This window comes from Cataglyphis hispanica, chromosome 4 (assembly GCF_021464435.1).
Source record: "Cataglyphis hispanica isolate Lineage 1 chromosome 4, ULB_Chis1_1.0, whole genome shotgun sequence".
NCBI classification, from domain to species: domain Eukaryota; kingdom Metazoa; phylum Arthropoda; class Insecta; order Hymenoptera; family Formicidae; genus Cataglyphis; species Cataglyphis hispanica.
The window spans coordinates 2,924,803-2,952,620 of record NC_065957.1 but is presented as its reverse complement, the minus strand read 5'-3'; the positions used below and the strand labels follow the sequence as shown (position 1 = coordinate 2,952,620).

The window sequence follows — 27,818 nt, the reverse complement described above, 5'->3', positions numbered from 1 at the left end:
ATAAGTGTTTCGATTATTGAAGATTTTGCTCAACAAGTAGGCGGTAGCGGCGCGATATAGTCAGACATAATCAGATAGACACATCCTTTTCACTTATATATTCTTCTTCTGTGTTCAAAAAGCAACTTAATAAAATATGGATTTGGGAAAAAATTTATTTATGAAAATAATGTACAAAATATATAATATGTGTATTGTGTGATTTAAAGAATTGAAAAATATTTGATTTAGAGAAAAGTTATTTATATGTGAAGAGAGAGTTATGGCAGAAATAGCATTATATTGATTTTATAAATTCAGCGAAGGCTTGAACACCGCTCATCGATTCTAAATTATCGCAGTTCGCTGCGAAACCTTTCAAATACAAAAATCGCAAAAAGTATTCAGATATGAAAATTTGATAGTGTGATAAAGCCTTTATAATTTCATTTGACGAACGCCTTTGATTCGTTTTTTTCTTCATGCTATCAGAGTGATTCACGAGCGTTTATCCGTAGAAAATCGGTACGTTGAAAGAGATGAGTGATTAAATTTGCATTGTCGATCGTCACCGACGACTATCCCTGGGCTCCTCGGAGCTCTCCTTGTGTTTACGAGTGTCATCGAACAAACGATCGAGCGAAGGTATGACAGAGGGTGGGTAATAAAGAAACCGGTAGTGGCGTCGTACGGAGGGATAAGGTGAAAGCAGGGCGAATGATGGAGACAGAGAGAGAGAGAGGCAGGGATTTTATTATGACTCGGGACAAAATCTCCTCTCAAGTGAATCTCGTGGGAAAGAAGAAGAGTTAAAGTACCGACTATAGTTTGCAGGCACAGTCCGAAATAATCCACCAGCGACGACAGAGTAATTTCAATTGTAAATGTCTGCATAATACTTAGGGGCTAAGAAAGCGGCCAGCGCTGAATTCTCGCGCTGGACGCTTGGCGATGCGACGTGCCTTAATCGCTTTTTCACGAGTTCACGGTAATTCAGACTGAGCAACGTTTCCAGTATTCGCTCTCCACTAAACAACTTCTTATTCTTCTTCCTTGATATATCATTTATCATTTTATATCAATTTCAAACATTAAATAATAACATTAACAATTTCTTGGAAAAATTATAGAAGGGAGTTATTTTCTATTAAAAATATTTTTTTTTTGTAATAAAAAAATTATGTAACATATATTAATTTGCATTAAGTTTTGTTAAAAAATTCACTACAGATATTTTTGCTTAATTATAATAAGTGATATTGTAAGAATTATTGATACGTTTTGAGAAAAGTATTGAATATAATATCGTTATTTAAAAAAATATTAGGTAAAAATTTGTGATGTTTTTTGTTCACCTTTTCAATCCGAGCATCCTTACACGCGACACCTGTGATCGACAGATTACAATGAAATCGTACACATCCATCACGTATATATCATATATTTTCGCCTATATCGGTCTACTAAAGCGCTTCTTCAGGCTTCTGGTATTCCAATAACGCGTACGAGATCGCGGAACGTAAACGACAGCGAAGTGATTGAAATCTTTGCACGATCTTCTCCCTCGAAAGTGGAGGTAGATGTTGGGAACTTCAGAAAGTATAGGGATGATGAGAGGGAGATGAAGCAAGAAGGAGAAAGAAAGAAAGAGAGAGGGAGAGAGAGAGAGAGAGAGAGAGAGAGAGAAAGAGAAATAGAAAGAGGAGATACACGTAGGTAGAACATCGTGACTTGTGAAGGAACCGAAGGATTCATAGCAACCCTTTCTTCCCTTCATCCTTTATCGCTTCGTGCTTCGAAGCTGAACTCCTGCAGCGCCAGTCTCACGGCAATACGAATCAGTTTCCTCCGAGTTTATATTCATAACGAATAAATTATTCAGCTCGGTGCCGGGATTCGAGCCCATCGGGATATCGAGGCCCGTCACGTTGCCTCGCATTATCCACCTAATCGGAGAACGTGGAAAAGCCCCGTAACTCTTTCCAGTCGGTCGTTGTCCGATAAAGCCCGATCCGCCGGTCATTTTCGTCGAGCGGAATAAAAATCAATGAAAATAAACTTTTTATCAATTTTCATTCATTATATATATATACATATATATATATTTAATCTTTCTGTTTCTTTTTCTCTTTGTAACGGATTTTTATTAACTCTTCTATTATCAAGGTACTATTTCACTCCAGAGAAGAGATAGAAGAAATTATTTATTTGACACGAAATTATAATAGAGAAACTATTGTATGCTTATATCATACATAATCTTTCTTGATAGTGAGTGTGCATTAAATTGCAGTGTATAACACTTGCACGGCAAGTTTCCGCTTTTTTTTTTTGGATGTATTCTATTACGTCTCACATTCCATAAAAAATAAATTACTTTTTCTCAAACAATTTTACGGAGCGCAGAGGTTTAATGGCAGCGTTTAATGGCAACCTAGAATGAATGTAGAAAAATATCAGTTTTGGTCGGACGGCGGTGTACTGGAAAATCCGCGCGCTGTCGCCGACACGCCTTTCCGGAGTTTCCAAGTGCGAAATAATTAGCAGGTTTCGTCACTCGGCACACTATATCCGCCCGCGCGTTGCAACGGCCGCACTTTGAATACATCCCTTTCGGAAGCGAATATCGCGCATTTATTGCAGTACCGAAAAGTACAAGCTACCGTGCGATACGGGTTAAAAGCACATTTAAAGCGGCAGGAATGTAGCTTGCACAAAAGGCCGATTAAATCGATGTACGTTAACGTTAATCGTAGCGTTAATTGAATCGTTCTGTTACAACAGGACCTATGGTCGACTAGAAAATAATTAACAATCACTGTATATATTTAAACAATCAGACTAATAATAAATAAAATTCAAACTAAAAAAGAACTAAAAAATATTCTGCTAGGTTTTAAAATTAAGAGAATATTAATTGGAAATTTCGCACAATGAGAGTAATTTTTTAATTAAATTTTTTTATGATTAATGAATATTTTTTGATCGAGAGAACTTTTCAAATTTCTGATTTATTGTTATAATGTTATTACACGTCTCTCATTGCACTTGGATGATTTCTTAAGGATTGATGTTTACGTCTTGTCTATCTAAACTTTCGACTTTCTCAATTTCATCTTCTGCATTTCAGCATCTTCCGCCAGGTAGTTTCTGTGTTCTTAATTGCAATTTTCTTACTCGCCCATCCAGGCTTTTGCCGCAATGTGATTAAACTTTTCATGCTATAAAATTTGACAATGCATTGTTATGCGTATTTCTAAAGAGTAACGTCGATTAAAGCACAGCTAATTAGCCGGTTTATCTACTTATTTAAAATTTTGCACATCATGTTCCTGCTGATTAACAAAAAGTCACTTTAAAAAGCTACTTAATCATTAAAAATATTTAATACCGGTACACATGCCGTAAATTGGGGAGTGCGAGGAGAGCAAGAAAGAGAAGGATAAAGAGAAAGTAAGAATATTACTTGGTAAAAGGAGAGAAGCCTTATTAAGGGTGGGGGCTCTTCCGCTTGCCTGAGCGCTTAAATTTCAGAACGTCGTTCTATACGAAACACGGGCGACATCGTTAAGGCACGGCCGTCGAGATTAAAGGCTTTCCCGGATTCGAGAGATTTCAAGTCCGGGATTGTCCGCAATTAGTGCGGAACGAGGGGGTAGGGCAGTGACGGTGACGACGACGACGACAACGACAACGATGGCAAGCTCCTTCAGGAAACTACGGAAAGCTTCCTGCGCGAGAGTGCAGGAAGAAAGCAGGAACGTTAACGAGAGGAATCTTAAGATGCATCGCGATCGTTATCGACCCTTCTCTTTCTCTCTTCTTTTCTCTCGGATCTTCGATTGTCTAAAAGATGATTGCATTCTGCTGCCACTATCAGACGAACGTATAGCAAAAAGTCGAGAAGTTCGTAATTGATAGTTCTTCTTTATACGCGTCTCGAGTTTGTCTTTATGTTATCATCAAGTTATTAAGGAGACGGACGGTACAGTTGATTTTCGCGATTAATTACCGTTCTTATGCAAGATAAATGGAATCACAGACATTGAAGCTTTTTATGCGCTCTCATGGTAGCGCGATTTTTCATTTGTTGACTTAAATAATTACGCTTCGAGAGTAAGCTCGCTAAAAGAGATCTCTCCAGTATTGTTGTCCAAAGAGATAATTTAACGATCGATATCACGATATTTCAATTGAAAGATATGTTTCTCTTTCCCGTATCTCTTTTCTCTTATCGCGCAGTTAAATAAAGCAGAGTTTCATTGTATGATAATACTATGACGCAAATATTATTTTAATGCGTAAGCCATGTATAAATAATGATAAATGGATATTGAGAAATGCACATTCATTTTCACAAATGTTTTTCAACAAATGGGGAAACCCAATAGCAGCTACGTTTAAAAACAAAAATTTTATTTTTTACGTTATTATTTTTATATCCATTGCTTGTTTTTCATTCGTATTGTTGGCTTTAAAAAGAGAATAATTTTTCTATATATAATACATACTCCGTTCCACTTGAAAAATTGAGATCCAATCGTGTAGAAGAGTGAATTTGAAAGAAAAAAACAGAGAAAATAAAATTTGATTTGGAAAATGTTATATTGAATTTTTCCCTAAATAAAATTTTTTTTTCTTACAATATCGTTTTTCTATTTTAAACATGATATATTTGCGCGATTATCATCTCGTACATGACAGATAACGCATAAAACTCTCGTTCGAGTGCATCCACTCGGTTTCCTTTCAATCGCAGAGCGAGAGTTCGTTAGTTTCGCGAGCAGTTTCGCGAATTAGATTTCCGCGAGTCACGAGTTCACGTGTTCGCGCGCGCACTCACGGCTCACACGATCGCTCTATCTCGTTTCCAGCGAAACTTTTCGAAACACACCGCACACTACGGCCACGGGCGAACACGCGCGCACGATGTGTCACACGCGCGTTTACACGCGCAGGAAGTTGGACAGCCGTACTGAAATTGTTTCCACGGGAAAATGGTATGGACGTGCAGTAACCGGCGTCGCGATAGCACGGACGTTTCGCGACGCGACGCGACGCCAAACTTTCGCACGAACAAATTTACGCGCCGATCGCTTCAATTACACGCCGCCCCGACGTCACAGTCCAGATTATGTTGAGAATGGCAAGTTTTTATAACACAGTTTTTCCATCTGGAACAGATTTTATTCCATATAGTCTGCGGTAGCAACGGCAGAGAACAAACACGAGATAGAAATTGTTGTGACCGCTTCGAGTTGCTTTTCTGTCCACGCCAAATGTAGAACATTATGGTATTCAAGATGCAAAATCTCGAGCTCAAGTGTTCAAATTTGAACGCGATGAACACGCTTCAGGGATTACATGTGTAAAAAAATTGTAAATTTTTTATATAAATTTAAAAAAAAATTTAGATGATATTAAACATAAAACTTTGACAATTTTCTTGTAGTATCGAAGGTATGATATTCTGACAACAGTTTTTCCCCTTTTTTAATATAGTGATGCGCGTCATCTTGTCGCGATGGTACAGGAGCGTTTTTCCGCTCCCTATATAAAATTTTCACTATGAAATATATGTTCAACGGCGACTATTCTTTGCTCCCTAAATAAACATGTCCCTAAAAAAAAAACTTACATCCCTCTCAGCAAAGATTTAATCAAAAACCGGCAGAGCATTCTCGGAATAATAATGGAGTACAGTATCAAGCATTTTTAATTATATCGGAACAGTAAGATAAACAAAAATCTTCTTTCTTATGAGATTTTCTTTTTCTTTTTATCGTAAAATAAAATTTCAAAATAGACAAAATCCGATATATACGCGATCTAGTATATATTATAATCCCCGATATTCTACATAAAAATAAGAAAGTTGAAAAGTACGGTCACTTGTTCCTGGGAGCGCCGGTAATATCAACTTTAATTAAATTTCCATTTCCTGCCTGTGTAAGTAACATTACAGTCATCTAAACAGAATGTAAATAATTCAAAACTGATGATACGATTATTGGCTCAAAAAAGAAAAAATCTTTTTTACCACACGATGCTTATTCTACTTATATGCGCCACTTTCTATTTTCACTATCGAAAAATTCGATTCAGAAAATCATGATAAAAAAAAGATGAGAGAAATGGATTTACCTGCGAAGATTAGGCAGCGGGCCAGCATCCTTCGATTCTGTGGTCCAATATTACGCTCGGCCGAATTCGGCGCCTAATTTCCCGTAGAGGACGATGATGCACGTCACCCTCGAACGTCACCCTGATGCTCACCCTGATCTGCCGCGGTGTCGTCGCCGCCGTCGTCGTCGCCGGCGACGTGCACGACGCACGGCGCAAGGACGTGGTGGCGATGGTGGCCGACGACGAGGACGAGCAGCAGCAGCGTGTCGTCGCGGTGTCGACGGCGATGCTGCTGCGAGTGCACGCGGTGCATACGCGGCACGCGGACAGTCTAAAAGCCGGCGGTGCGCTTTAGATGTCGCGCGGCGATGTACGCGGAAGGGAAGGAGGCAGCGACGCGGCAAGGACGCGGAAGCCGATGGAAAAAGGGAAAAGGGGTAAGAAGGGCACACAGATAAGTAGACCCGAGAGCGGGAGAGGTCCGGTGGAAACGCGCGACGCACACGTCTACTACCCTCGCGACGAGAGTCTTTGGCCTCCGGCACCGCCGGCCACGACTGATCGCGCCGGGTAACCCCCCGCGAGTGTCAGGGGCGCATGCGTGCCACCCTCTCCCTTTCCTCTCCGTCAGAGGTGGTTGCGCGGGGTGGTTGCCCCTCTTCATCGTGTCCCTCTCGTACGAGCGCTGGCTTCCGCCGAGGCGAGGTGGGTGGTAGGTGGTGGTACAGGTGCTAGAATGGAGAGAAAAGAGAGGACGCACTCTCGTACACGCACGATGAGATAGCATTTTCAAATAGCGGACGTGATTTAGCTATTTACCGGAGGTAGTGCTTGGGGAATATTAGATGATGAGAGAATAAGGATTATTTTTTATTATTACAAATAGATTTATTTACGATTATATTCGTATTGTAAAGATGATTTTTTTGTTCATCATTATTCTTTAATTTGCAAACATTAGAGAAAATGAACGATAATAGTAAAGAAAATTTATATCAATCTAGCATCTTTAATAGCTTTCCTTCTTCTATTCATATGATAGATTCTATATTATGCGATCCCTTTATTCTCTTTCTCTGGAATCTACTCACCCCTGCAAGCTGATTTCCGTTGAGAGGGTTAGCAGATAGATAGATAGGTATAGTCGTCACGAGGAACGGAAGGCAATACGCACTCGTAGACACTGAGCTGACCGCGCGGCGACACTTTAACGTTTCCCAATACTATACAGGATTTATCTATTCGCTGGGATGATACTTTGTACGATGTAGAGAACGTTACTTGGTAAAGAGATAGTAGTAATTTTCTTGTTACAAATAGCCTTAGGATCTATTACGCCAATAGCAATTGCAGCTGCTCGTTATCTCTGATTAGCTATCATTTTCTAGATTCTATACAACTAATCCCTATTTGCAGTGTACTGCTTTATTATATAACGTATTTGATTCCACTAGCAATCTTCTAGACATATGTCAGAGATAATAGACGTTTGCAATATAATAAAACTTAGAAATTAAAAACTGGGTTATATAAAAATGAACGCTTTAAAGACTTTATTTTTTACAAACTATTATACTTGAAAATTTTTTTCAATGAATATGAAGAGAGTATGTGACAGTATTCAAAATTAATTGTTAGTAATATGAAAAGCAAAAAGATAAGTGCGACTAATAATCATAAATACATAAATACATAAACACTTTTAATAAGTAAAATTTCTATTTGACACTATAGATCGACTTTCCCATAAATGTATTCCGCTATTTATAATTTTATCAAAAGCACTCGAGTATATAACAAAATCATTAATTTACATCAAATTTTCTTAAGAAGCATGCAAACACTCTTGCAGCGAGAGGATTTTCAAGTACAAATAGCAATTCTTTAACCGCCGCATTTGCCGTGATGAATCTACAATATATACGGTGATGGTGGACGAAAGATGAGACGCAGGTGTCACAAAGGACAGGGGGGGGGGATGGTAGTGTTCGCATTCTGTGGCCGTAGCACGCACCTTCATCGGCATTACACCCCGTGCACAATACTCGCGCGCGTGCATAAATTACCTGCGAAACCGCGAAGCCTATCTATTTACGACTGCCGTGCATTATACAATATTTCGTGCTTGGGACACAAATGCCGTCTTGCAACGGGCGCGTCTGCGAATCGCCACTTTAATTAATTAACTGTCTATCTCTTGCCGTAATTTATTACGAAATTCATTTAATTCTTTTTTTTTAATTTTTCTTTTTCTTTTTCTTTTTTTAATTTTTTGGAGCTTTTTATGCGCTCTCTCTTGCTACGCTCGGAAAACGTCAAGAACATTTTTCATGCTTTTTATATTTTTCATATCTTCCCTCTAATATGCAAATGAATTTTTACTACACTTTATTCCCGTTGTTATTAACACCGCTCGCTCCCTTCTCGTTGTGCCTATATCATCGTAATTATATTTTTTATCGCACATCGTAATTTCTTGTCTCTTGATTTATTTGAAACTGTTTTTTTTTTCTCTTTTTTTAATGCTTACATCGCATATTGTTCTATATTTTTTCGGGTATTGAAAAGTATGTTCTTGCTGTTTCGAAAAGAGAACGCCTAATCGATCATGATGTTTAATTATTCGACTATGCGTTTTACGGTCCGAAGGATTTTCCGCGACGTGTTTCGCATCGTGTTGATCACCGACCGGCGCGAGCACTTATCTGCTGTCGTGTATGTGGAAACGCCCACGCAATAGGAGACTGTCATCGTCGTCGATGGTGTAACGTCGCGTGCAATAAAACTCCGGCGGACGCTGCCGCGATGGGATGAGACGGCCGAAAGTTTTCATGTTAAGCGACAAGACTGGCAAAGCAAGCTCGGATCATAAAAGGTACGATGTGAAAGTACAAGAGAGAGAGAGAGAGAGAGAGAGAGAGAGAGAGAGAGAGAGAGAGAGAAGGGAGCGATGAAAACGGACGGACGAAGAAAGAGAAAGAGAGCGGTAGCTGGAGAGAGCTAGCTATATATAACTAATATCGATTGCAAAATTTGCGAATAAGATTACACAGAAATATTTATTATGAATAATCTTTTCTTCTCGAGCATGCTTTTTATACATGTAATGATGCATCATCTCATCATTCATCATCATTATTCAATCATTATTATTCATCAATCGTTCATTGCCATTGTTATAATAATATTATTCAATATATTGCCGATATCACATTAACCATTAATACTCTTAATGCTATTATTATAAAGTATTTTTAATATTCAATTCAGATTTAGCTTAAATCAAGATAGATCGAGTTCGTATTCCTGTTTTCCTCTTTAATTTAATCAAATGATAAAAAGTATAGCAACACAATCTTTTTATTTAGCAAGAGAGTCTTAAATTATTCAGTAATAATTCTTAACGGCTCGTTCATTGGCACAGCTATTTATTCGAGCTCATTCATCTCGGGGAGGGGGGAGGGGGAGGATTTGTTTCGTTGCCAGAGTGAACGTTTAGCGCGCGGGGTCGCGGAGTGTAGGGAGAATTTAGTATAATAGTATCGGCGAAGCGAAGCCGTTTCTCTCTCTCTCTCTCGTTCACTACGCTTCGGGCGTGCACGAGAGCGAAACGACCTCAGTGGATCAACGAGGACAAGAGGATACGGCGGGGTTACGACGGGGGGATGTACGAGGTTTGCATGCAGCAGCGGCAAACTCCGGTGCAAATCGCGGAGGTGGAGGGATACGACGACTGTGTCCGAGCACGTCGTTAAAACCCGACCCGGGGCTACGGATTGCGCGTTGTCGTCGTCGCCGTCGTCGTCGTCGTCGTCGTCGTCATCATCGTCTACCGAGAATACACCCTCCGCTTTCATCTCCCCTTTCACGCTCCTCGACTCGCCTTCTTCTCCGTCCGACAACGCGCTAGTCTATCGTTCCATCCGGCTCGCTCGTTCGACTATTGTTTCGTCAAGTGCGACGTAAAAGACTCGAAGATCACCCTTTCCCCTTTCCCCCAACCCTCTATCCGCATGGTCTTCATTGTACCAGCTATTAAAGCCGTCGTCTTGGATCTTTCTCTCTCTCTCTCTCTCTCTCTCTCACTCACTCTCACTCTCTTCGTCTATTCACCGTCGAATTGCGAACATAGCTACTAACCCTGTCTCTTCTCCCTCTTTCTTGAGCTCTTCATCGCGAGGGGTAAGTGCAGTTTGCGCAAATTCAAATTTATCCCCGGGTCACGTTCCCTCGAGGAGCGAATTAAGGGCCGGTGCATGGAGCCGTCAGGAAGCACGCGTCGCTACTTAATCCTACCTCGAGCCCGCCTGCAAAAACGCGTGGCGGATATGCTGCGGCTTTGCAGACGCGAACTGGTTCCCCTTGCGAGCGGTGCTTTGCTTTTTCATTTCCGTCCCAAGATTTTGCGGAAACTTACGGTCGCGATCTTAGACGTCGAGTAGAACTTCGTGACCTTTTTCCATTGCTTTCAACTTTGAAAGTATTCTTTTTAACCCAGCAAGCGCGATGAAACTAACTCTAACAATCGAGAATTGAAAAACTAATGAAATAAGACTTTTTTAAAACTAATGAGAGAGAGAAATAAGAATCTTTTTTTAAGAAATTGTACAGTATTTTTCTAAATTTTCTATAATAATTTTTTTTATATCTCCCTAATGACAATATATAAAAATTAATAATAAATTTTCTCTTTATTTTCTTCGTTTCGTTTCTTCTATGATTAATAAAGATTGCTTGCAAATAAAGTTTTTTTTTTTTCTTCTTGCCATGATTTCTCCCAGTTCATCGTTTCTCGACTTAATTCTCATCGCATTCTTCGACTTTAAGCGCGAGATATAGCCGCATTCGTAGCATTTCCTCGTAGAGATTCACGGAAACTGACTCGAAGGGGGACAGAGAGAGGCTGCGAGTCGCATCGCAAATTGGCTGGGTAATCGATGCCGGTCTTGGCATTCCATTCGGAGGTCAGACATGTACCGTTTAATTAGAATACCCCGTACTACTACCATGTTAAATACCAGGTCGTATGGAAGGACTGATTTAGATTTTTATGCCTTTCATTCGGATTCCTGCCATCTGAAAGAAATCCCGACATATCATTAAATTTGGCACATTTGTGGCACTAAAATAGAAGATTAAGCGCGTACTTTCTAAATATTCTGCGTATATTTAAATCGTGCTAAAATAAATAGCGTAAATATTTTTTTTTTTAAATTATTAAATATTTATAATTAAGTATACATTAAACATATATATTTAGAGTAGTTAAAATTATATAAAAGAAAAAGCTATCATATCCATCTACGCATATACACGCATACCCAATTATAAAAATTATAAAAATTGCCCATAATTACCAAATAATTATAACATTTAGTTACGCAAGACAGACATTACACATATGTTTGCTGATAAGTGTTTTAAGCAGAGAATCGTTTTATTTTTTCAATTATTAAATCCAGCTTCGTATGAAATTAATTCGCTCGCGGGTTTAATAAGGCGTGCGCGGTGTACGCGCGCGGAAAATATATTAGGCGAACAAAATACGAGAAAGGAAATTATGTAAACATTACGCGAGAGAAAATGTAATCTCCGTCGCTCGAGAGCGGCCGCGTCGCATTAAAATTAGCAACTACCCAAACTCGCGTTTATACATAACGCAATATCACAAGCGATGCGAAGCGAGCTCGAATGGTACAGAAACCATTAATTAACGGTCGTCGGTACGTTTAATTGGTATTAGTTTAATTATCGTGGAAGCTACGAGGTCTCGAGGGGAATCGGTGCCGAAGCAAAATTGCTGGATGGAAATTAAAAAAGAGAGAGAGAGAGAGAGAGAGAGAGAAAGGAAAGAGAGACAGGTTCGCGGAGCAATGAAGAAAGAGAATTCTAAATATGTACGCGCGCATTCAGCGAAGAAAAACAAGGATCGGACAAAGGGATTCGCGATGAATGAATGAAGCCTGCGAAGTAGGTAGAGTTCTTCATTACGAATATTGAATGCGCCATTAGAAGGAGCCTTATACTTTGGCAAGGATGCAAAGAATGATCGTCCGCGTTGCAATTTTCGAAGGAAATGCTAAAAACTTTGCGAAAACCTTGACTGCTTTTTCTCAAAATATCAAGCGGACGCTTTTAAATTTTAATGATAACTTGTAACGACGATTTCTCGAAATATATTTAAGGAAAAAAATTCTCGCGCTTAAGAATAAATTTGATACTTTATATCTTTTTCTGTACATATAAAGCATGTGAAAATGTGCATTAATCTCCCGGAATTACATTTGTAAAAATACATTTTAATGAGAAAATGTTTTTATAATAGGAGAAATATGATTTTAATTATTCTTACTCGGGATGTATATACATATATCATTATATTATTATTATATATATAAGTATATATAATTTCTTTATCTCAAGCTATTTATAGTATATGAGCTTTGATCGGAGGAGGCGCAAAATTAATAAGTCACCGATACAGCGGCACATTTAATGAGAACATTTAATGCGAACTAAAAGATCGAGAACTAATGGGATTTATTAAATGCCCTTTAAGATTTAAAATACTTTGCGCGATCCTGTTTCGATTGGAAAAGGGGAAGAGGGAATAAAATGGAGAGAGCCCGCACGACTTTACGTCCGATGCGAGAGGAAGATAGGCCACGGACAGTGGTATGAGTGTTAAAATGGCTACGTGAAGGGTCATAATTAAATTCAGATTTTGCTGCGGGGACTCGGTGAGGATGGTGTGGATGGGACGAAGAGACTCCCGAGAGAAAAAGAAATAAACGGACTGGCGAAGACGTAAGAAAAGGTGCAGCCTCGTCGTTCTCGTAATTGAATTAAAATTTGAATCGTCGGGAGACGAGTGCCTTAAGTGCGCGAAACTATGAATGAGGAGGACGAAACGGCGGAGGTCCTCCTCGACTGTGTCGAAAGCGACACTGTATCTCGCCGCTGGCAATCCCGCGTCGATTCCTTTTTCCGACGAATTGTAAAAATGCAAAGTGAATTTTTTATGCGCGAACGTGAAGAGTTTTCTCTAGATATCGAAGAATTTTTCCCGCTGTATACATTCATTGCAAAAGAAAGCTACGTTGTCGAAGGAGCGAAATTTATTTATTTTAACTTTGTTATAGTCGTCCTTTTTTTTTTCTTTCCTCGCGATCTGTATATATTAAATCTGAATAAATTTATTTATTAATTTTAACTTTGTTCTATCGTCTTTCTCTCGATCTGTATTAAATCTAAATAAATCCATATCAAAATAGCGTGTTGCATTATTTACGTTTGACTTGTTCTGCGCGAATTTTATTATAGTCCGAAATTTACATACGTGTCCATGATTTTACAATTACATTTTTAATTTAATAAAAGAAAATATTGTGATATTCCTTTTCATAATATTTATCACAGAATTTAATAGGAATTTTTTTCTACCTTCATTTTCATTCCGCGAAAATCAAACTTTTCATATGTATACGAATTCGCACAATGTAGTGCAAAAAAATTTTTGATAAAGATATATAATTTTGATAAAGATTTAAAAAATGTATATGTTTTTATGATGTTTTCCCTGCGATTCTGTAAATCCTCGAAATAAATATCGCGAGAATTACATATTCCATTAAATGATTAAATGATAGAAGTATTGTCGAGAGGCAAGTTTATTATGTTAGATCCGTCTTCATGATTCTTGACACACTTAGGTTAAAAAGCCATTACGGCACGGCTACACGTTAGAGACTATCATGTAACTAGGAAGAGCACGATCGAGTACCATCGATGCGAGATTTACGTTCTCCCGTCATTCGAGAGCGCGCGCCGGCCTCGACGAATGCTTCTATCATAACGCGAATGGAAGCCGAGAGACGTTTAAAGTGCGGTGTCTGCTAAAGAATGGAAACGTCAGCCTTTCAAGTCGAACTTGGTATCGTATTAAGGATTCTCTCTTTCTCTTTCTTCCCGTCCCCGCTCGTCTTCCGCTAACTTTGTTTCCTTTCTTTCGTCATCCTCCGATCAATCTCGCGATAGTGAACGACCAAAATTCTATCTATTGTACTTCAGCACGTGTTGATTGGCCGTTGAAGTAGCCACTGAGAGATCCTTGGTTTTTATTTTTGGACTGATTATATATAATACACAAATAATGAGCTTTTTCACGCAAGTATATATTTGATTCCATTTTTCTTATAAATTATTAGATCCGATTTTGAGAGAGAGATTAAAATCTGATATTATTCTAATAATATTATTTTTATATAATGTACATAAAGAAATCACACATGCAAACATATTTGGAATTTTTTTTTTTTCTTATGTGAATTTAATTTAAGTTTAAAGGATTTAAATTATCATAAATCTTTGCAAACATGCAAGAAATATAAAAATATTTTCTATAACGAAATTGTTTGCTTTCTATGCAAATGTGTACGATTGAATGTTTAACTGCGGAGATCATGAACCTTGCTTTTAAAAAATTAGTTCGGTATATAGGCATATTACAATCATTATTTTGCATTGTTAAATGTTATTTTATAATAAATTGCCACTATTGATAAAACACTTCATCAACATCCCCACTAAATATACCATCATTTATCAGTTTGAAGATATTATTGACAGACTACTAAATAAAAAATGTTCACGTTTTATTGACATAGCAATCCTGATGTACTACATTGGAATACTTTAGGGCGCCTTGTTTAATGGCATTGAAATCCGTACGTACTTTCAAGTAAAGAGCCTTCAAGTGTCTCGAATTCCACCCTGCGTGCGTGATTCTCGTGAGATTCAACAAAACTCTATCCACAGTTTCAATCTCTCTCGCGGCGAAAGGAAAAAGCGTACTCGGGGTTTAGGCGAATGAGAGGCAGGAATGAAGGACGAGAGGGCCACGTTTGGGAGAAAAGAGGGACCATTCCCAAGCAAGGGAGAGGTGAGCCGTGAATAAACGTACGTATTCACAGCGGGACTCATTTCGCCTTTTATTCCTGAGACTTGTGGATTGATGATATCGTTCGTAGATGGAAATGCTTGTAATTTTTACAAGGCGCCAGTTTGTGTCTCTGGTTCGTCGTTCACCGACAACTATCCCATCTCACCGAGGTCTGCTTACAATGCGTTTCAGTAACTTTGCGGAATATTCGTCGAAATCCTTGAGGCGATTTCGCGCGAAATAACCCGCGTCGGGACTTTCCCGGAGCATTACCCTTGCTCCGGGAAAATTACGTCATTTTACTTGGCGATTATAAATTTCTGGATTAAATGCGGCAACTCGGGGCGCAACTCCAATATAAATTTTAAGAAGACGGTTTATCGGTACTGCAAATATTTGTTAAAATCTACGAAATAGCGAGAAAATATGACAATTCGCAAATATTTCTGAGATTCTGGTATTTTTTTTTTTTTTTTTCCGATCGTCAATCACATGTTTGTGAAGATTATTGCAAATTCTATCTGCTTGAAAATTATACTCCAAGCATCCCATTCAACTGATTTTATCGACCGGTGGTAGACGAGTGTCACTCTTGCCCCTCCCGTTTTCGATTTTCCTTCTCATCCTCTCGCGAGTGTCGGTCAATACGACAAATCCGCCGGCAATAAAACATCGACACGGCCGCGCTGCCGTTCCTCTTTTTTGGCATTTTCTTTCCCATCCTTTGTCTCTGTTCCTCTTTTTCATTTCGCGCTCCGTTTGTCTCGTTTGGTCTCGCCTTTTCGTTCCCCTTCCCTTTCTCTCTCTCTCTCTCTCTCTCTCTCTTTCTCTTTCTCCCTCCCTCTCCCCCCCCCTCTCTCTCTCTCTCTTCCTCTCTGTCTTTTTTTGCAAAACTACCGCTAGTATGCACGTACGCGAGCAGCCTGTATGGATCGCGACTGCGTTGGTCCAACACCGAATAATAAATTATAGCCGGACTGTGGTGCGCGTGCACTCGAATTTTCGACCATGGGAAAACAGCGCGGGCAACGACTCGCTCATCTCCGACAAAATATTGAAAAGCGGTTCAAGATATCGATATAGCGTGAAAATAGAGGAATATTCATATCATTCCTGCAATTTGAAAACAAAGAGAGAAACACAAATCAATCCTTTATCGGTAGAAGAACAAATAACTCTTTCATTAATGGTCTACAGTAGTTTTTAATAAAATATCAAGAGATAATAAATTTTGTATACAACAAGACATTTCTCTATATTAAATTATAGTTTTAAAAAGACGTACAATTAATACTTTTTACAATATTATTACTTAAATATTGTTTTTTTTTTAATTTACTAAAACCGATTATTTTGATTTAATTTTGTATTCTATTATTAACGATAAAAAGGATACACTGTAAGAGAAATGTAATTGAAAATTGCTTGAAAGATAAGGCTATGACCTAACGAACCCGAAAATTGCGCGAGTATAAGGAGAGGGATATGAACGTTAATTAGCCGCGTTTTCCGATCAAAGTCGAAGTCTCGCAGACGCCGCATTTAATATTAATTCCCTGGTGGCGAGAGGGAGTGGCGAACATGACACGGTGGTGCACGGATGGAGGTCGTTGGTACAGGACGTAGCGATCTTCGAAGAGAGAGGAGAGAGAGAGAGAGAGAGAGAGCGAGAGAACGCGTACAGCGCTTAGGCGCCAACATTGGCGCCCGTGGAACGTTCGCCAATTCTGATCCGGCAAGCGCAGCGTGCGCCTAATTGGTCAGATTTGTAATCGGCTACAGAGAGCGTCAGGTCGATTCGGGTTTGGCACGGTGAGTGTTCGCCAATTGGGGATAAACGTGTGTGCGAAAGGGGTGAAATGGAGATAGACAGAGAAAGAGGGAGGGAGAAAGAGATAGGGAATAATAGAAAAGGAGCGAGAATGGATCAAGAGAGAGGATGTAGAGAATGGGGGAAATAGGGGAGAGAGCGGGAGAAATTGCGTGGGATAGAGACGACAAGAAAGAACGACAGAGAAAGAGACACAAGAGATGATCGCACGCGCGGCACAGATGTGTTTGAAACATCGTTCCGTTTTAGCCATGCCTACCCTAAATTTATACCAACATCCTCTGTACCCTCCGCAAATCTCTCTCTCTCTCTCTCTCTCTTGTACATTTCGCGCACACTACCAAGCGTTTCATAATCCGCGCTAATTTAATTGCTCGTCGTCATCGATGGCCATTAAACCGGGATAGAATTGTCGGCAGTATCACTGCCGGTACAAGGACCGCCGGCTGCTGTTCGCACACTGTGTATATGGAGGAAGTAACGGTGACATTATAAAGTCCTAAAACTGTCATTAAAGTATCGTTACGTGCGAGAAAATCTAGTTTTTCCTTTTTTTTTTTTTTGATGCTCTCTATTTTTCTACTTCACGATATGAATGCACTTGTTTCACTTTAAGTGCAAAGAACATAAGCAAATTGTGTGTTTGAAAAGAGCAGACTAAAGACTGGATAAGATACATATTTATGGAAGCTTGTGTTTAATATTAACATTACATTCATTATTTATATCTTTCTTTTATAATGCTTATTGTTAAGAGAGCCGGATTCTGTCAAGAATACTTTATTAGAATTATTTCACAAAATATATATGTATCTAGCAAGACTTTTTTTCCTATTTTTCTTAAAATATTTTAGATAGTTCAGCATCAAAAAATTGTTGAAGAGCGCGATGTTACATATTGTTTCCGGCATCATTGACGCCTGATTATTATCTGCCGTATTTTGACGTCAGCCGATTGTTACGCGCGCAGCCATCAGCGTTCAATAAATTTATGGGCCCATGGATGTAGTTCGGTCGGCTGTCTACGTTGAAGACCCTTCACACGAAATGTAATTGGCCAACTGGCCGAATGAGCGAACATTCGAACATCTCGTTAATGTAACTGCTAAGCATCGTCATGATCGACCGAATCGCAGGTCATTGGAAACATCATCATTACGAGCATCTTCCTACTTTCACGTGTAATGTTGATCTCACGAATATATTTATCCTTTTTCTTTCTTAATGCTGTACACGCCACAAAGGCTGCAAATTAAACGCGTTTATGATGCAATTATTCACGCACAAGATTTGCTATTAATCGATAGAAACAATTGTTAGCATGTATTTTTTTAATATAAACTTTGTATTTATACATACATTTTAAAATAGCAAAAATATATATAGTTTTGTTATATAAACTATAAGTAATTTATATATAAATATATATATATATATATATATATATGCAGACATGAAATCGCAAAAATTCTTTGAGAATGAATCCGAATTTTAAGTTTCTAGACAAAATCCACCCGACATTAAAAAAAAAAAACATGAAAAGTACTAGTAGCATGAAGCGAATTGGTCATTAAATATTTAAGCGAAGATTATAAGAGAGGGGGATCTCGTGAATGAGCGAAGAGGAAGAGAAGATCGCTTCTTTATTCCGCGATGAGCGAATGCGCAATGAGATCGAGGGAAATGCGCATGGAGTGAAAGAACGGAATCGCATCACGGACCGCGAATAAAAAGTAATATCGACAAGTGCTATTCGTGCTAGAGCACATCTTTCTATCGATAGACGAGCTCGCCATAATTAATCAAAGCGCGGATCTGGAGGATCCAATTAACGGCAAGCGCGCTCTATTCGGAGGCTGCCTCGAGAGGAGATCATCTGGCGCGGCTAACGGAAATAATAGAGGATAGAACGCATATTAAAGTTCACCTGAAAGACACTAGTCGGGCGAATACAGCCTCATGGCTTTAAGCAGGATTTATAGACGTCGATTTGCGCGTCGTTATTATCTCGAGCTCGTTCATCAATAATGACGATGCCCTTTTTTCCAACGTCAATCGAATTGTTGTAATAATGACCATTCAGAAGGATTGCACGATTCGATCCTCTTTGTAAAAAAAAAAAAAAATTGAAAGATATTCAAATTAAATTTATCGCGATGAAACGAATGTACTCGTTTGTTCAATCAGATATAATATCGGAAAAATATATCTCACTTTTCTCTCGGACTTATTTTATACATCTATACTTAAAACTATTTAAATTGTATATACATGTATACACATACATACATATATAACATATATAGCATATCGTCTTATAATAATGACGATGTCTTCTCGTAATATCGTCTCGTAAATAATCTCATAAATCGGATGAAGTGAATGTAATAACATAAAAATCTGTATACTACTCCTTTCCTTTCTCATTAAAAAGAATGTAATAATATGCAAAGCTATTATACATGTCCTTACTAACCGGTATTGATGCCTCTTCTCGACTCGGATTATTTTCGCAACGACGATTTAAAAAGGCTATTATGCATATAAATTTTTCTACCAGACAGACCAACACATAGTTTAATCTCAGTAATAAGAATATCCAAGTCATTAACACAAAACATGGTCATTAAGAGAAGCAACGGTGGTGCAATTTCATTAACAAACATGGGTAACAATCTCGTGATGAAAATTACTAGAAAATTAAAAGGAGATTTGATATTACGTGTAATATATTAGGACGGTAATCATCTGCTTGAGAATAATCAACAAAAGGATGATGAAACTTGGTATCAGCGTTAAACGACAAATCGAGTCGCGCCTTGCTTTTATGACACGCTAGTAGAATGTAATTACCATGATATTGCTTGCATGGCTATTACGTTGAAGTCACGCAACTGCTACATAGAAAACTTATTGTGTGCATACGTGTCTCTTAACGCTTATCCCCGCAAAAGTACATTGCGCCACATATTAAACTTGCCGCTCATTATGTAGCTTCATAATTAAGCCAGTCCCATTCATTAAACTCGTGTTTGAAGTAAAAGCGATTCTTTTTATATCTGACGTAACACAAAATTAAAAATTCACGTACAAGGAAGAACATCATAAACTCATTGCGCGAAAGTATATATAAATTAAATTAAATTAAATATGTGGAAAAATATTAAAGCAAATATCAAATACTTTTAGTTAGTGCACTGACTAAAGTTTGGAGATCAGTAAAATTTTATGCAGTGCATTTGTCACTATGCGAAGAATAGAAATGTCACGCGGCATTCTATTAATCACAATTCATAATACTTTGATAATAAACGGAAGATATAGATGTGACAGAAAATTATTTAGAGCGAAAGTATTAAAAGGAAAATATCTGGAAAAATACTGCTCGGCCAATAAACCATGGTCATGAGGATTAATCAAAATTTTATGCATCGTGCTTTGCGATCGCGAACATTACGGGCAAGTTTATGCGTGGGAAAAAATGCATCTAAATATGCGCGATATTTATGCGATCGCCCAATATCGTAAGAGCGATAATAAATCCATACGTTCGGGATATTATATTTCTCTGCTCTCGTTGTGGGTCTGCCGGGCGCTCACGGTTTTAATTTCGTTCCGGGTTACGCAGGATCACCGCGAATACATAAATCGGCAGAAAATTGTGAAATCGGTTTTATTTTTCCTAGCGTTAGAAAAATATTTCTATCTCTCGTCGAAAAAAGAACTCACAATCGGGGGATGTAATAATAAAATAAAAAACAATATACATCATTATTCTATCAGTGTGATTTTCATTTATTATTAAATTTGCATTTCTTCAATTGAACGGGGTGTATCGATTTTCAGACAGTTAAAAAGAAAGTGCATGAGTGATTGCTGCGTTTTTTTTTTTCATTGAATGTGTTTTTGCAGTATTTCGTCGCTTTTATTCGCTCGTGCTCGAAATACCCGTAGTAATTGTCGAGATTCCACGGGATTGCTCTATGCATTTATAATCAGCTAAATGTCGGAGGGACGCCTCGCCCTAACGCTCTCGATCCTCGGAAGAGAGCGTGGTGGAAGTAAATGGGAGATGAGAAGGGTGGAAAATCATGCGAGAAAGTGGAATTGAAATATCAGGGCGCACGATTCAGTCGTAAACGGAACGTCCGCCGATTTTCCGGATTGGGAAAGAAGGACGGGAGGAGACTCTGCCTTCAAGAAGGAAGTCGTTTCGCCTAGACGACACGGCGTCAAGTTCGAATAGCCGGTTGCGGGACGACGATATCGTTCACTGTTTCCAACAAATATCCTTGTACTGGAGATGGTGAAGGATATCGCGAGGAGTATTTCGTACGTGTGTATGTTGTGACGCTTCCTCTTACGAATCGATGAAATGCGGAACTTTTCGGTGATGTCCCGGTTGTAGCTTTTTTTCGTCTTCCGATGGCGATCTGACGAAGATCGAAGAGCGAAGAGGGTCGGCGCGAATTGATTTAACGACGATGCTTACAGCCGAGATATGCGCGGATGATTGGCAAACAAATTTCTCTCCAATTGCTCGTAGACGTCGTCAGTATTACCACCAGCCTGAAAGTTAATTTATACGATAAATAAATTTGTAAAGTGTAGCGTTGATATTTGCCGGACTATGCATGGCAACGCAGTAATAATAAAAAAATAAAGAACTTGCGCGGAGGGAAGTTGCAATAAATTTCCGAAAAAAAAAGAAAGTTAAAATTTATCGCGGCTTATCCTTTCTTGATGGTTTCTTTCCTGAGATAAATATAATTTATTTCTATGAACTGTGAATAGCAAACATTATCGATATTAATGGGTTTTGATTAAGTAATTTAAATTCGATATAAACATAGCCACATATGTATGTGTAAGCATATACAATTATATTTCAATAATTTAAAAATTCACACACTTTTTTAAAAATTGATAATATTTGGTAACTATATTTTATTTTTATTCCCCTCTATTAAATGATTGATGAGCAAATTTCTCTCCGCGATTATTCGTGAATATTTATACGATAAATAAGTATGTATATTAATGCATAGCGGTACGGTAATAAATTTTCAAAAAAGAAAGTCAATTTACGCAGCCTCTTGATGGTTCTTTTTTTTTTCACGGTAAAAATGACTTATCTAAATTAATTCGCTTTTCAAATGTAATCTCACCTCACCTCTATCATTATAATATAATAAAATTTACGATAAGAAAATTTACGACAATAAAGTCTCACCTCCACTGCTGCCACCTCCATATCCGCCACCTCCACCCGATTTCCATCCACCGCCTCCGAATCCACCACTTCCGCCGCCCAACTTCCATCCGCTGCTACCACCACCGCCATATCCACCGCCGCCTCCGCCCAGTTTCCATCCACCGCCACCACCGCCGAGGTTCCATCCACCGCCACCACCTCCATAACCACCACCGCCGCTGCTGACTGTGATCACCTTGATGATCTTTCCACCACCGCCACCGCCTCCATAACCGCCACCGCCGCCGCCCCCATAACCGCCGCCACCGCCGAACTTCCATCCGCTGCTTCCGCCTCCATAACCACCGCCGCCCCCATAACCACCGCCGCCGCCGAATCCACCGCCGCTGCTTATGTAACCACCTGTAATTTTGAGATCGTGATATCGATTTTTCATCGCATTCAAAAATCCCGATCCTCGGCGATTACGTAACCCACTTGTAATTTATAGAGCGGTGAGAATGTGTGTGTATATGTGTATTCGCGCGATTTATCGACTTTCTTTGTGCGGCTGCGAGCACGGTACCAGGTGGCCGCGCGCGCTCATGTCGGTCCGCAAATTGCCACCAGGTATTTTGCGATTGCTACAAGAAGGGAACTGGTTGCGCTCTGCCGATTGTGTAAGCCATCTTAAAGGGCAGGGGGCAAGTACAAATAGCTCCCGGATTAAATCTTATGAGCTCGTTTAATATCGCTGAATCAACTGATTAGTAATCACGTAAAAAGACTCGCACGAGGAATATAATTTACGATATTTGTGTGCGTGCATTCGTATGTTAGTCAAATGATAGTTCTTGCGTCGTGATGTGACAATAATTAATTTACTTGAAATCTGTGATAAGCTCTCCAAAGAATAATTAATGATTATCGTCTCCTGTTAAAAATACGATATTATTTTATAAATGGAATGTTTTTATATTTTTTTCAGTGTAAATAATGTTTACACACACACACAGACACCGTTCTATAATTTTTAATGAGATATTTTTAACTTGTTCGTCATTTTTACAAAATTTTTAATCAGATTGATATAAAACGTTATAAGGGAGCGTGGAATTTGACGTGTTTATACAACATTGGGGAGTTCTAGAAAATCATTACGAATCATTTCGCTTTGCGATTCTGGATTATCAAGAGGGTTAAATACATCGTGAACACATCACACGCGGGAGACCCTCGATATAATCCGTGACCACTACATTCCCCATAAGCCTTCATCGTACTCACCATATGCGGTGGCGACGAGTGCCAGCACGAGCGTGACTACGAACACCTGCAACGATAGAGAACAACCAGATTTTAATAATCACGGCATCGTTCCGTGAGCGCGAGAGATTATTCGATTTAATATTACGCGTCGTGCGCTCGCGATCGCTTCTACGTACCTTCATATCGGAGGTGTTTGATGCTCACAGTCGAGCCTGCCGGCTCTTTTATAGCTCCTGCCTTTCTTCAGCCGGGACCGCCCTCCGCCTCTCCTTCCTTCGGCGTGTTCTTCTCGTTCACGAAACCCAACTTTCGTGCCCACCACCGTCACTATCACCACCGTTGCCATCACCGTCAAGAACGAAAATCCCCAATGCCGTTTCTAGATGATCGCCCCTCCACCCTCTCTTGTCGCGCGACGACGAGACAAGACAATCTTGACACCCGATCGACCATTCGATCGTTCGTCGAGATGGGGATCTCTCCATCTGCGAAATCCTCCGGGGAAGAGCGAAATTCTCTCACGCCGTTCGCGACATTCGCGACACTCGCTCGAACGATGGGGGATGGTGTGTCGAAACGCGGCGACCTCGTTAATAAGAATCGCGATGATGATTCATCGGCCAAGATAATAATCGCGCAACGTCCGCGAAATAGTCTCCCGTTTGAAAGAGAGCCTATTAGCCCGGGGCACGTCGATTGCGGAGGATCTCCGAGGCAGGTTTGCTCGGCGCGATAGTAATTATCGCGTGGTGAATCGTGCTCGCTGGACCGGAAACGTCAGGCAGACGCTCTCCAGCCGCTTCGTCAGTCCGGACACGCGCGCGGTGACTCTTTCTTGATACCTAACCCATTTGGCTCTTCGCGGTTCTTTGCTCTCACCAGATGAGCAAATCACAATTATATCAGATGTTTCGAAAATGGAACTGTCGAGTCGAATTGTCGTAATCTTCAGTTGACTTTACTCTTGTGTGAGTCGAATTTTGAATGCTACGTTCACGCGTCCGAGATTCTTCCTTTTAATATCTCCTCTTCAACATTTAATTCCATAAGCATTTTTAGAGAGTGAGTCAAAATCACAATCGAATTTTCTCGAGAGAGAAAAAAATGTATGTATGAGAAACGTGAAATATTAATTACATAATCTTATTTTTTTAATTTTTCTCTACGTCAATAGTACTTTTAAAAAGATGCGAAATAAAAACTTGTTCTCCTACATCTAGAAGGGGGTTACAAAAATCTTGTATTCATTGAGTTTATTTTTAAATACTGATCGCAAAAAATGGCGGAGTTTATTTTTACAAGAAAGGAAAGCCTTGTTGAAAGGAGTTGGCCAACGCGACCTGGCTATGGCGCGTTGCACGAAATTGTGCAAGTTCCATGCGAAGAGATAAACATCTCCGTGCCATTTTTATCTCCAAACGATCTCTTGGCAATGTTACACTCGTCGAGACACCATCGCTATTATTATTAAAGACCGCGTAAATGATTATTCCTGATAATCCTTCTTGGCGTACCGATCGATCCAAACCGCTGATCGCATCACGATTTCGTCAAGGCTCGACGTTCTCGATGACGTCGTGTGTCAAATCGTAAAACAACGAGTTCAATGCTAGAAGAGAAAGAATAGGCAATAATGTTATGCGTGACGGGAAATTATCAACACTTATTAAGGTGACTTATAAAAGTAAAATGGTAGAAATAATATATTTATAGATAGAGCGATAAAATTTATTAACATTTTAATAATACATTCATAAAATGATAATGGCATTCACAGCTGTAGTTATATTTATGACAGTAATCGCTAATTAGATCATAAATCAGATTATAATAGTGAGAGATTTATATTGATAAAGCTCTGAAATATTCTAAAGCTGAATGTTAATACAATGTAAGAAAATTATATAATTCAACGTAAAAAAAATACTGCAGTTATAAGAAGAAAGATACATTGCGTCTCTATATTCCTATTTTACTTTTTAATTGTATTTTGTCAATAAAAGCATTAGCTTAATCGCGCCTTGGAAAACAAAACATGTGAGTGATAATGGATCGTTGCTCTGTGGCGTTTTTCTTTGCGTGCCGACGAGGTAACGTCTCGCTCGCGCACTTTACTCTCGATCGCCGTACAAAAAGCAGTAGAGGTACTCTGTAGAAGGCGAAGGCCTTTCTGGCCTTTCACTGATGCCGATGTCCGCACGGACAAGCCTGACCTCTTCGCGCTCGATTAGCTCCTGAGAACTGCATGATGATCGATATGAAGTAATTTGACTAGACAATTCTTGTCATTGATGGTATCATACATCAAGGTCGAGTGTGACAAATCGACAGAGCAATTAATGTCATCGTGTTGTGAAGGAATATGAAGAAGTGAATCGGCTTCGTACATAGAATCCCTTGTTTTACCCATGCAATATTAGCATCGTTATTTGCATTTATGAAATCGCATTTAGAAATATAGATGCGTCATCGCACGTTACCTTTAAAATAATTGGGGCGTTCGCTACGGAATACATCGTCTGTAAACGAGAAATGAGATTTTGATCGTTTAGAATCTTTACGCCGAGAACTATATACGATAATTTGATAACTATAATAGAGTCTATAACTATCGTAACGATAATGGTAAAGCGGATTCAGAAATGCGGAATCGCCGACCGACCTATCGAACCTGTTCTTCGCTCTAGTGAAAGTTAGATAGTATTATGATTTCAATATGAATTATGGTAAAATTATGATTAAAGTATATATTTTATTCTACATATATATCTACACTTTATGCATACTATATTTTTGAAGACTACAGAATAATAACACTAATATTATAAAGTACATATATTACTGAATATATAAAATCTGTATAAAAATATATATAAAATATTTATTAATGTAGAAATAATTAAAAATTTTTTAAAATATATATGCGGACTCTTTATCTCAAATTCTCAGGTTGCATAATCGTGGAGATATAATCTTCATCAGAATGAAGATTGATGTATCCACTGACATACTTTGCTTTAAGACACCGTTTTATTCTTCGTTTCAAAACTATAATTAAATAAATCAACTTTGTATAGAGTTGTCTCGTGCCTGATTTTCTTCGTTGTTAACCGGGTTTTCTCCGCTATACGTGAGCAAGAAATAAATGGCGAACATTGTTGATCGAGAGAGGTGTGTACGTTTGAAGTGAATTGCAAAATACGCGTGCATCGTCGACATCGAGAAAGAACGATGGAATCTCTCTCTCTCTCGAGTTGCGGGATACCACAAGTACGTGACGTAATATTACGTGCCTCACGGTCAGAAGGTGAAAATCGGTCGACGCTCCGAGACCGCGGGATTTTCTCGCCGGAAAAACCGATGCACATCGTTGAGCGAACCGTGCGGCTTCTTGATCGACCACTTCTGTGGTTTTGTTGCTGGCTTTTCAGTGTCACATACAATGTTATGCATAGAATTGAAATGTATGAGCATTCTGAGAATTTACCGTCTTTTTGAAAAACATTTCATTTCATTCACGGAGCGCTTCCAAAATTTAAAAAAATTAAAAAAAAAAAAAATGTTATCGACGAGAATTGTTGACAAAATTTTTAATGAACAGCTGATTATAATTAAGTTGAATTGAATGAAATTAAGTTTTAATTTTGTTATTTGAATTAAATAAAATTTATTCTTACTTAGAGAAATACAATTTAAATTTTCAAAATGTTTTTTTTTCGTGAAAAATTAAATTAATTTCATATATTTTCTAAAAGAAAAATATACACACATTATAATATATTTACAAGTAAACATTTTCAGAAATTTAATTGGGACCATTATTTTAGAGTTTCAAAACTTTATTGTTCATAATTGATGAGCGTTCACGATTAAAAATATACATGTCGAACGCAGGCGCGAGCATCGCAGATCGTGCGTGCCGATTCAAGCATTTTCGTATCACACATTTATCGATAATGAATGACGATCTAACAAGTTGTTGCTCTCGTTAAAAGTTGCTAAAATACGTGACGAAAGCGCGTATGTAGTTGGCGAGCATTGCGAATGGGGGAAATAAGCCAGAAATAACGCTGTGACAGAGTGACCGAATAAAGCCGACATAAAGCCGACAGCTCGAGTTCGCATATACGGTTAGTATCGCGCAACCAACTCCTGCTTACATTTTTTTAGCGCGGTCATAATTTCAGATACATAAACTCGTCTAAACGTCGCACGTTTTAGGAATATACATACTTTTTTGTTAGTTTTTTTTTTTTTAATATTCAGTATGTATTTAGATTTTTCATATTGTTTTATATATATTAGTTTTTTTTTATTAAACATTAAGTATTTCTATAACTAATTTCTAAATAAAAATTTTATTGAATGAATTTGTGCTAAGAATAAAATTCTGATCTTATATCTTATGCACGGCAGGATAAAAATTTGACTTTTCTTAAGGACTTTATTTGTCTTTCCATTTCATTTCTATCGTACAA

At 38.6% G+C, this 27,818-nt stretch overlaps 2 protein-coding genes across 9 annotated transcripts in view; both read right to left on the bottom strand.

Moving 5' to 3' along the window:
* LOC126848656 (cell adhesion molecule Dscam2) overlaps positions 1-6,242 on the bottom strand; it is an 80,897-nt gene extending 74,655 nt beyond the window's left edge. For all 8 annotated transcript variants that reach the window (XR_007687292.1, XR_007687293.1, XM_050589694.1 and 5 more), the window contains exon 1: positions 6,124-6,242. Coding sequence is in view for 6 of the 8 variants with exons in the window: in XM_050589694.1 (XP_050445651.1) it covers positions 6,124-6,151 (28 nt within the window). In the remaining 2 variants the exon portion in view is untranslated. The remainder of the gene's footprint in view (positions 1-6,123) is intronic.
* A 14,406-nt stretch (positions 6,243-20,648) lies between these two features.
* LOC126848674 (uncharacterized) lies at positions 20,649-23,537 on the bottom strand. Its single transcript, XM_050589730.1, has 4 exons — positions 23,517-23,537; positions 23,359-23,404; positions 22,111-22,494; positions 20,649-21,446 (listed from the first exon to the last, which is right to left on the bottom strand). Exons 1-4 carry the CDS (start codon positions 23,520-23,522, stop codon positions 21,436-21,438), a joined length of 447 nt encoding a protein of 148 aa, XP_050445687.1. The 5' UTR covers positions 23,523-23,537; the 3' UTR covers positions 20,649-21,435.
* Positions 23,538-27,818: the final 4,281 nt, after the last annotated feature.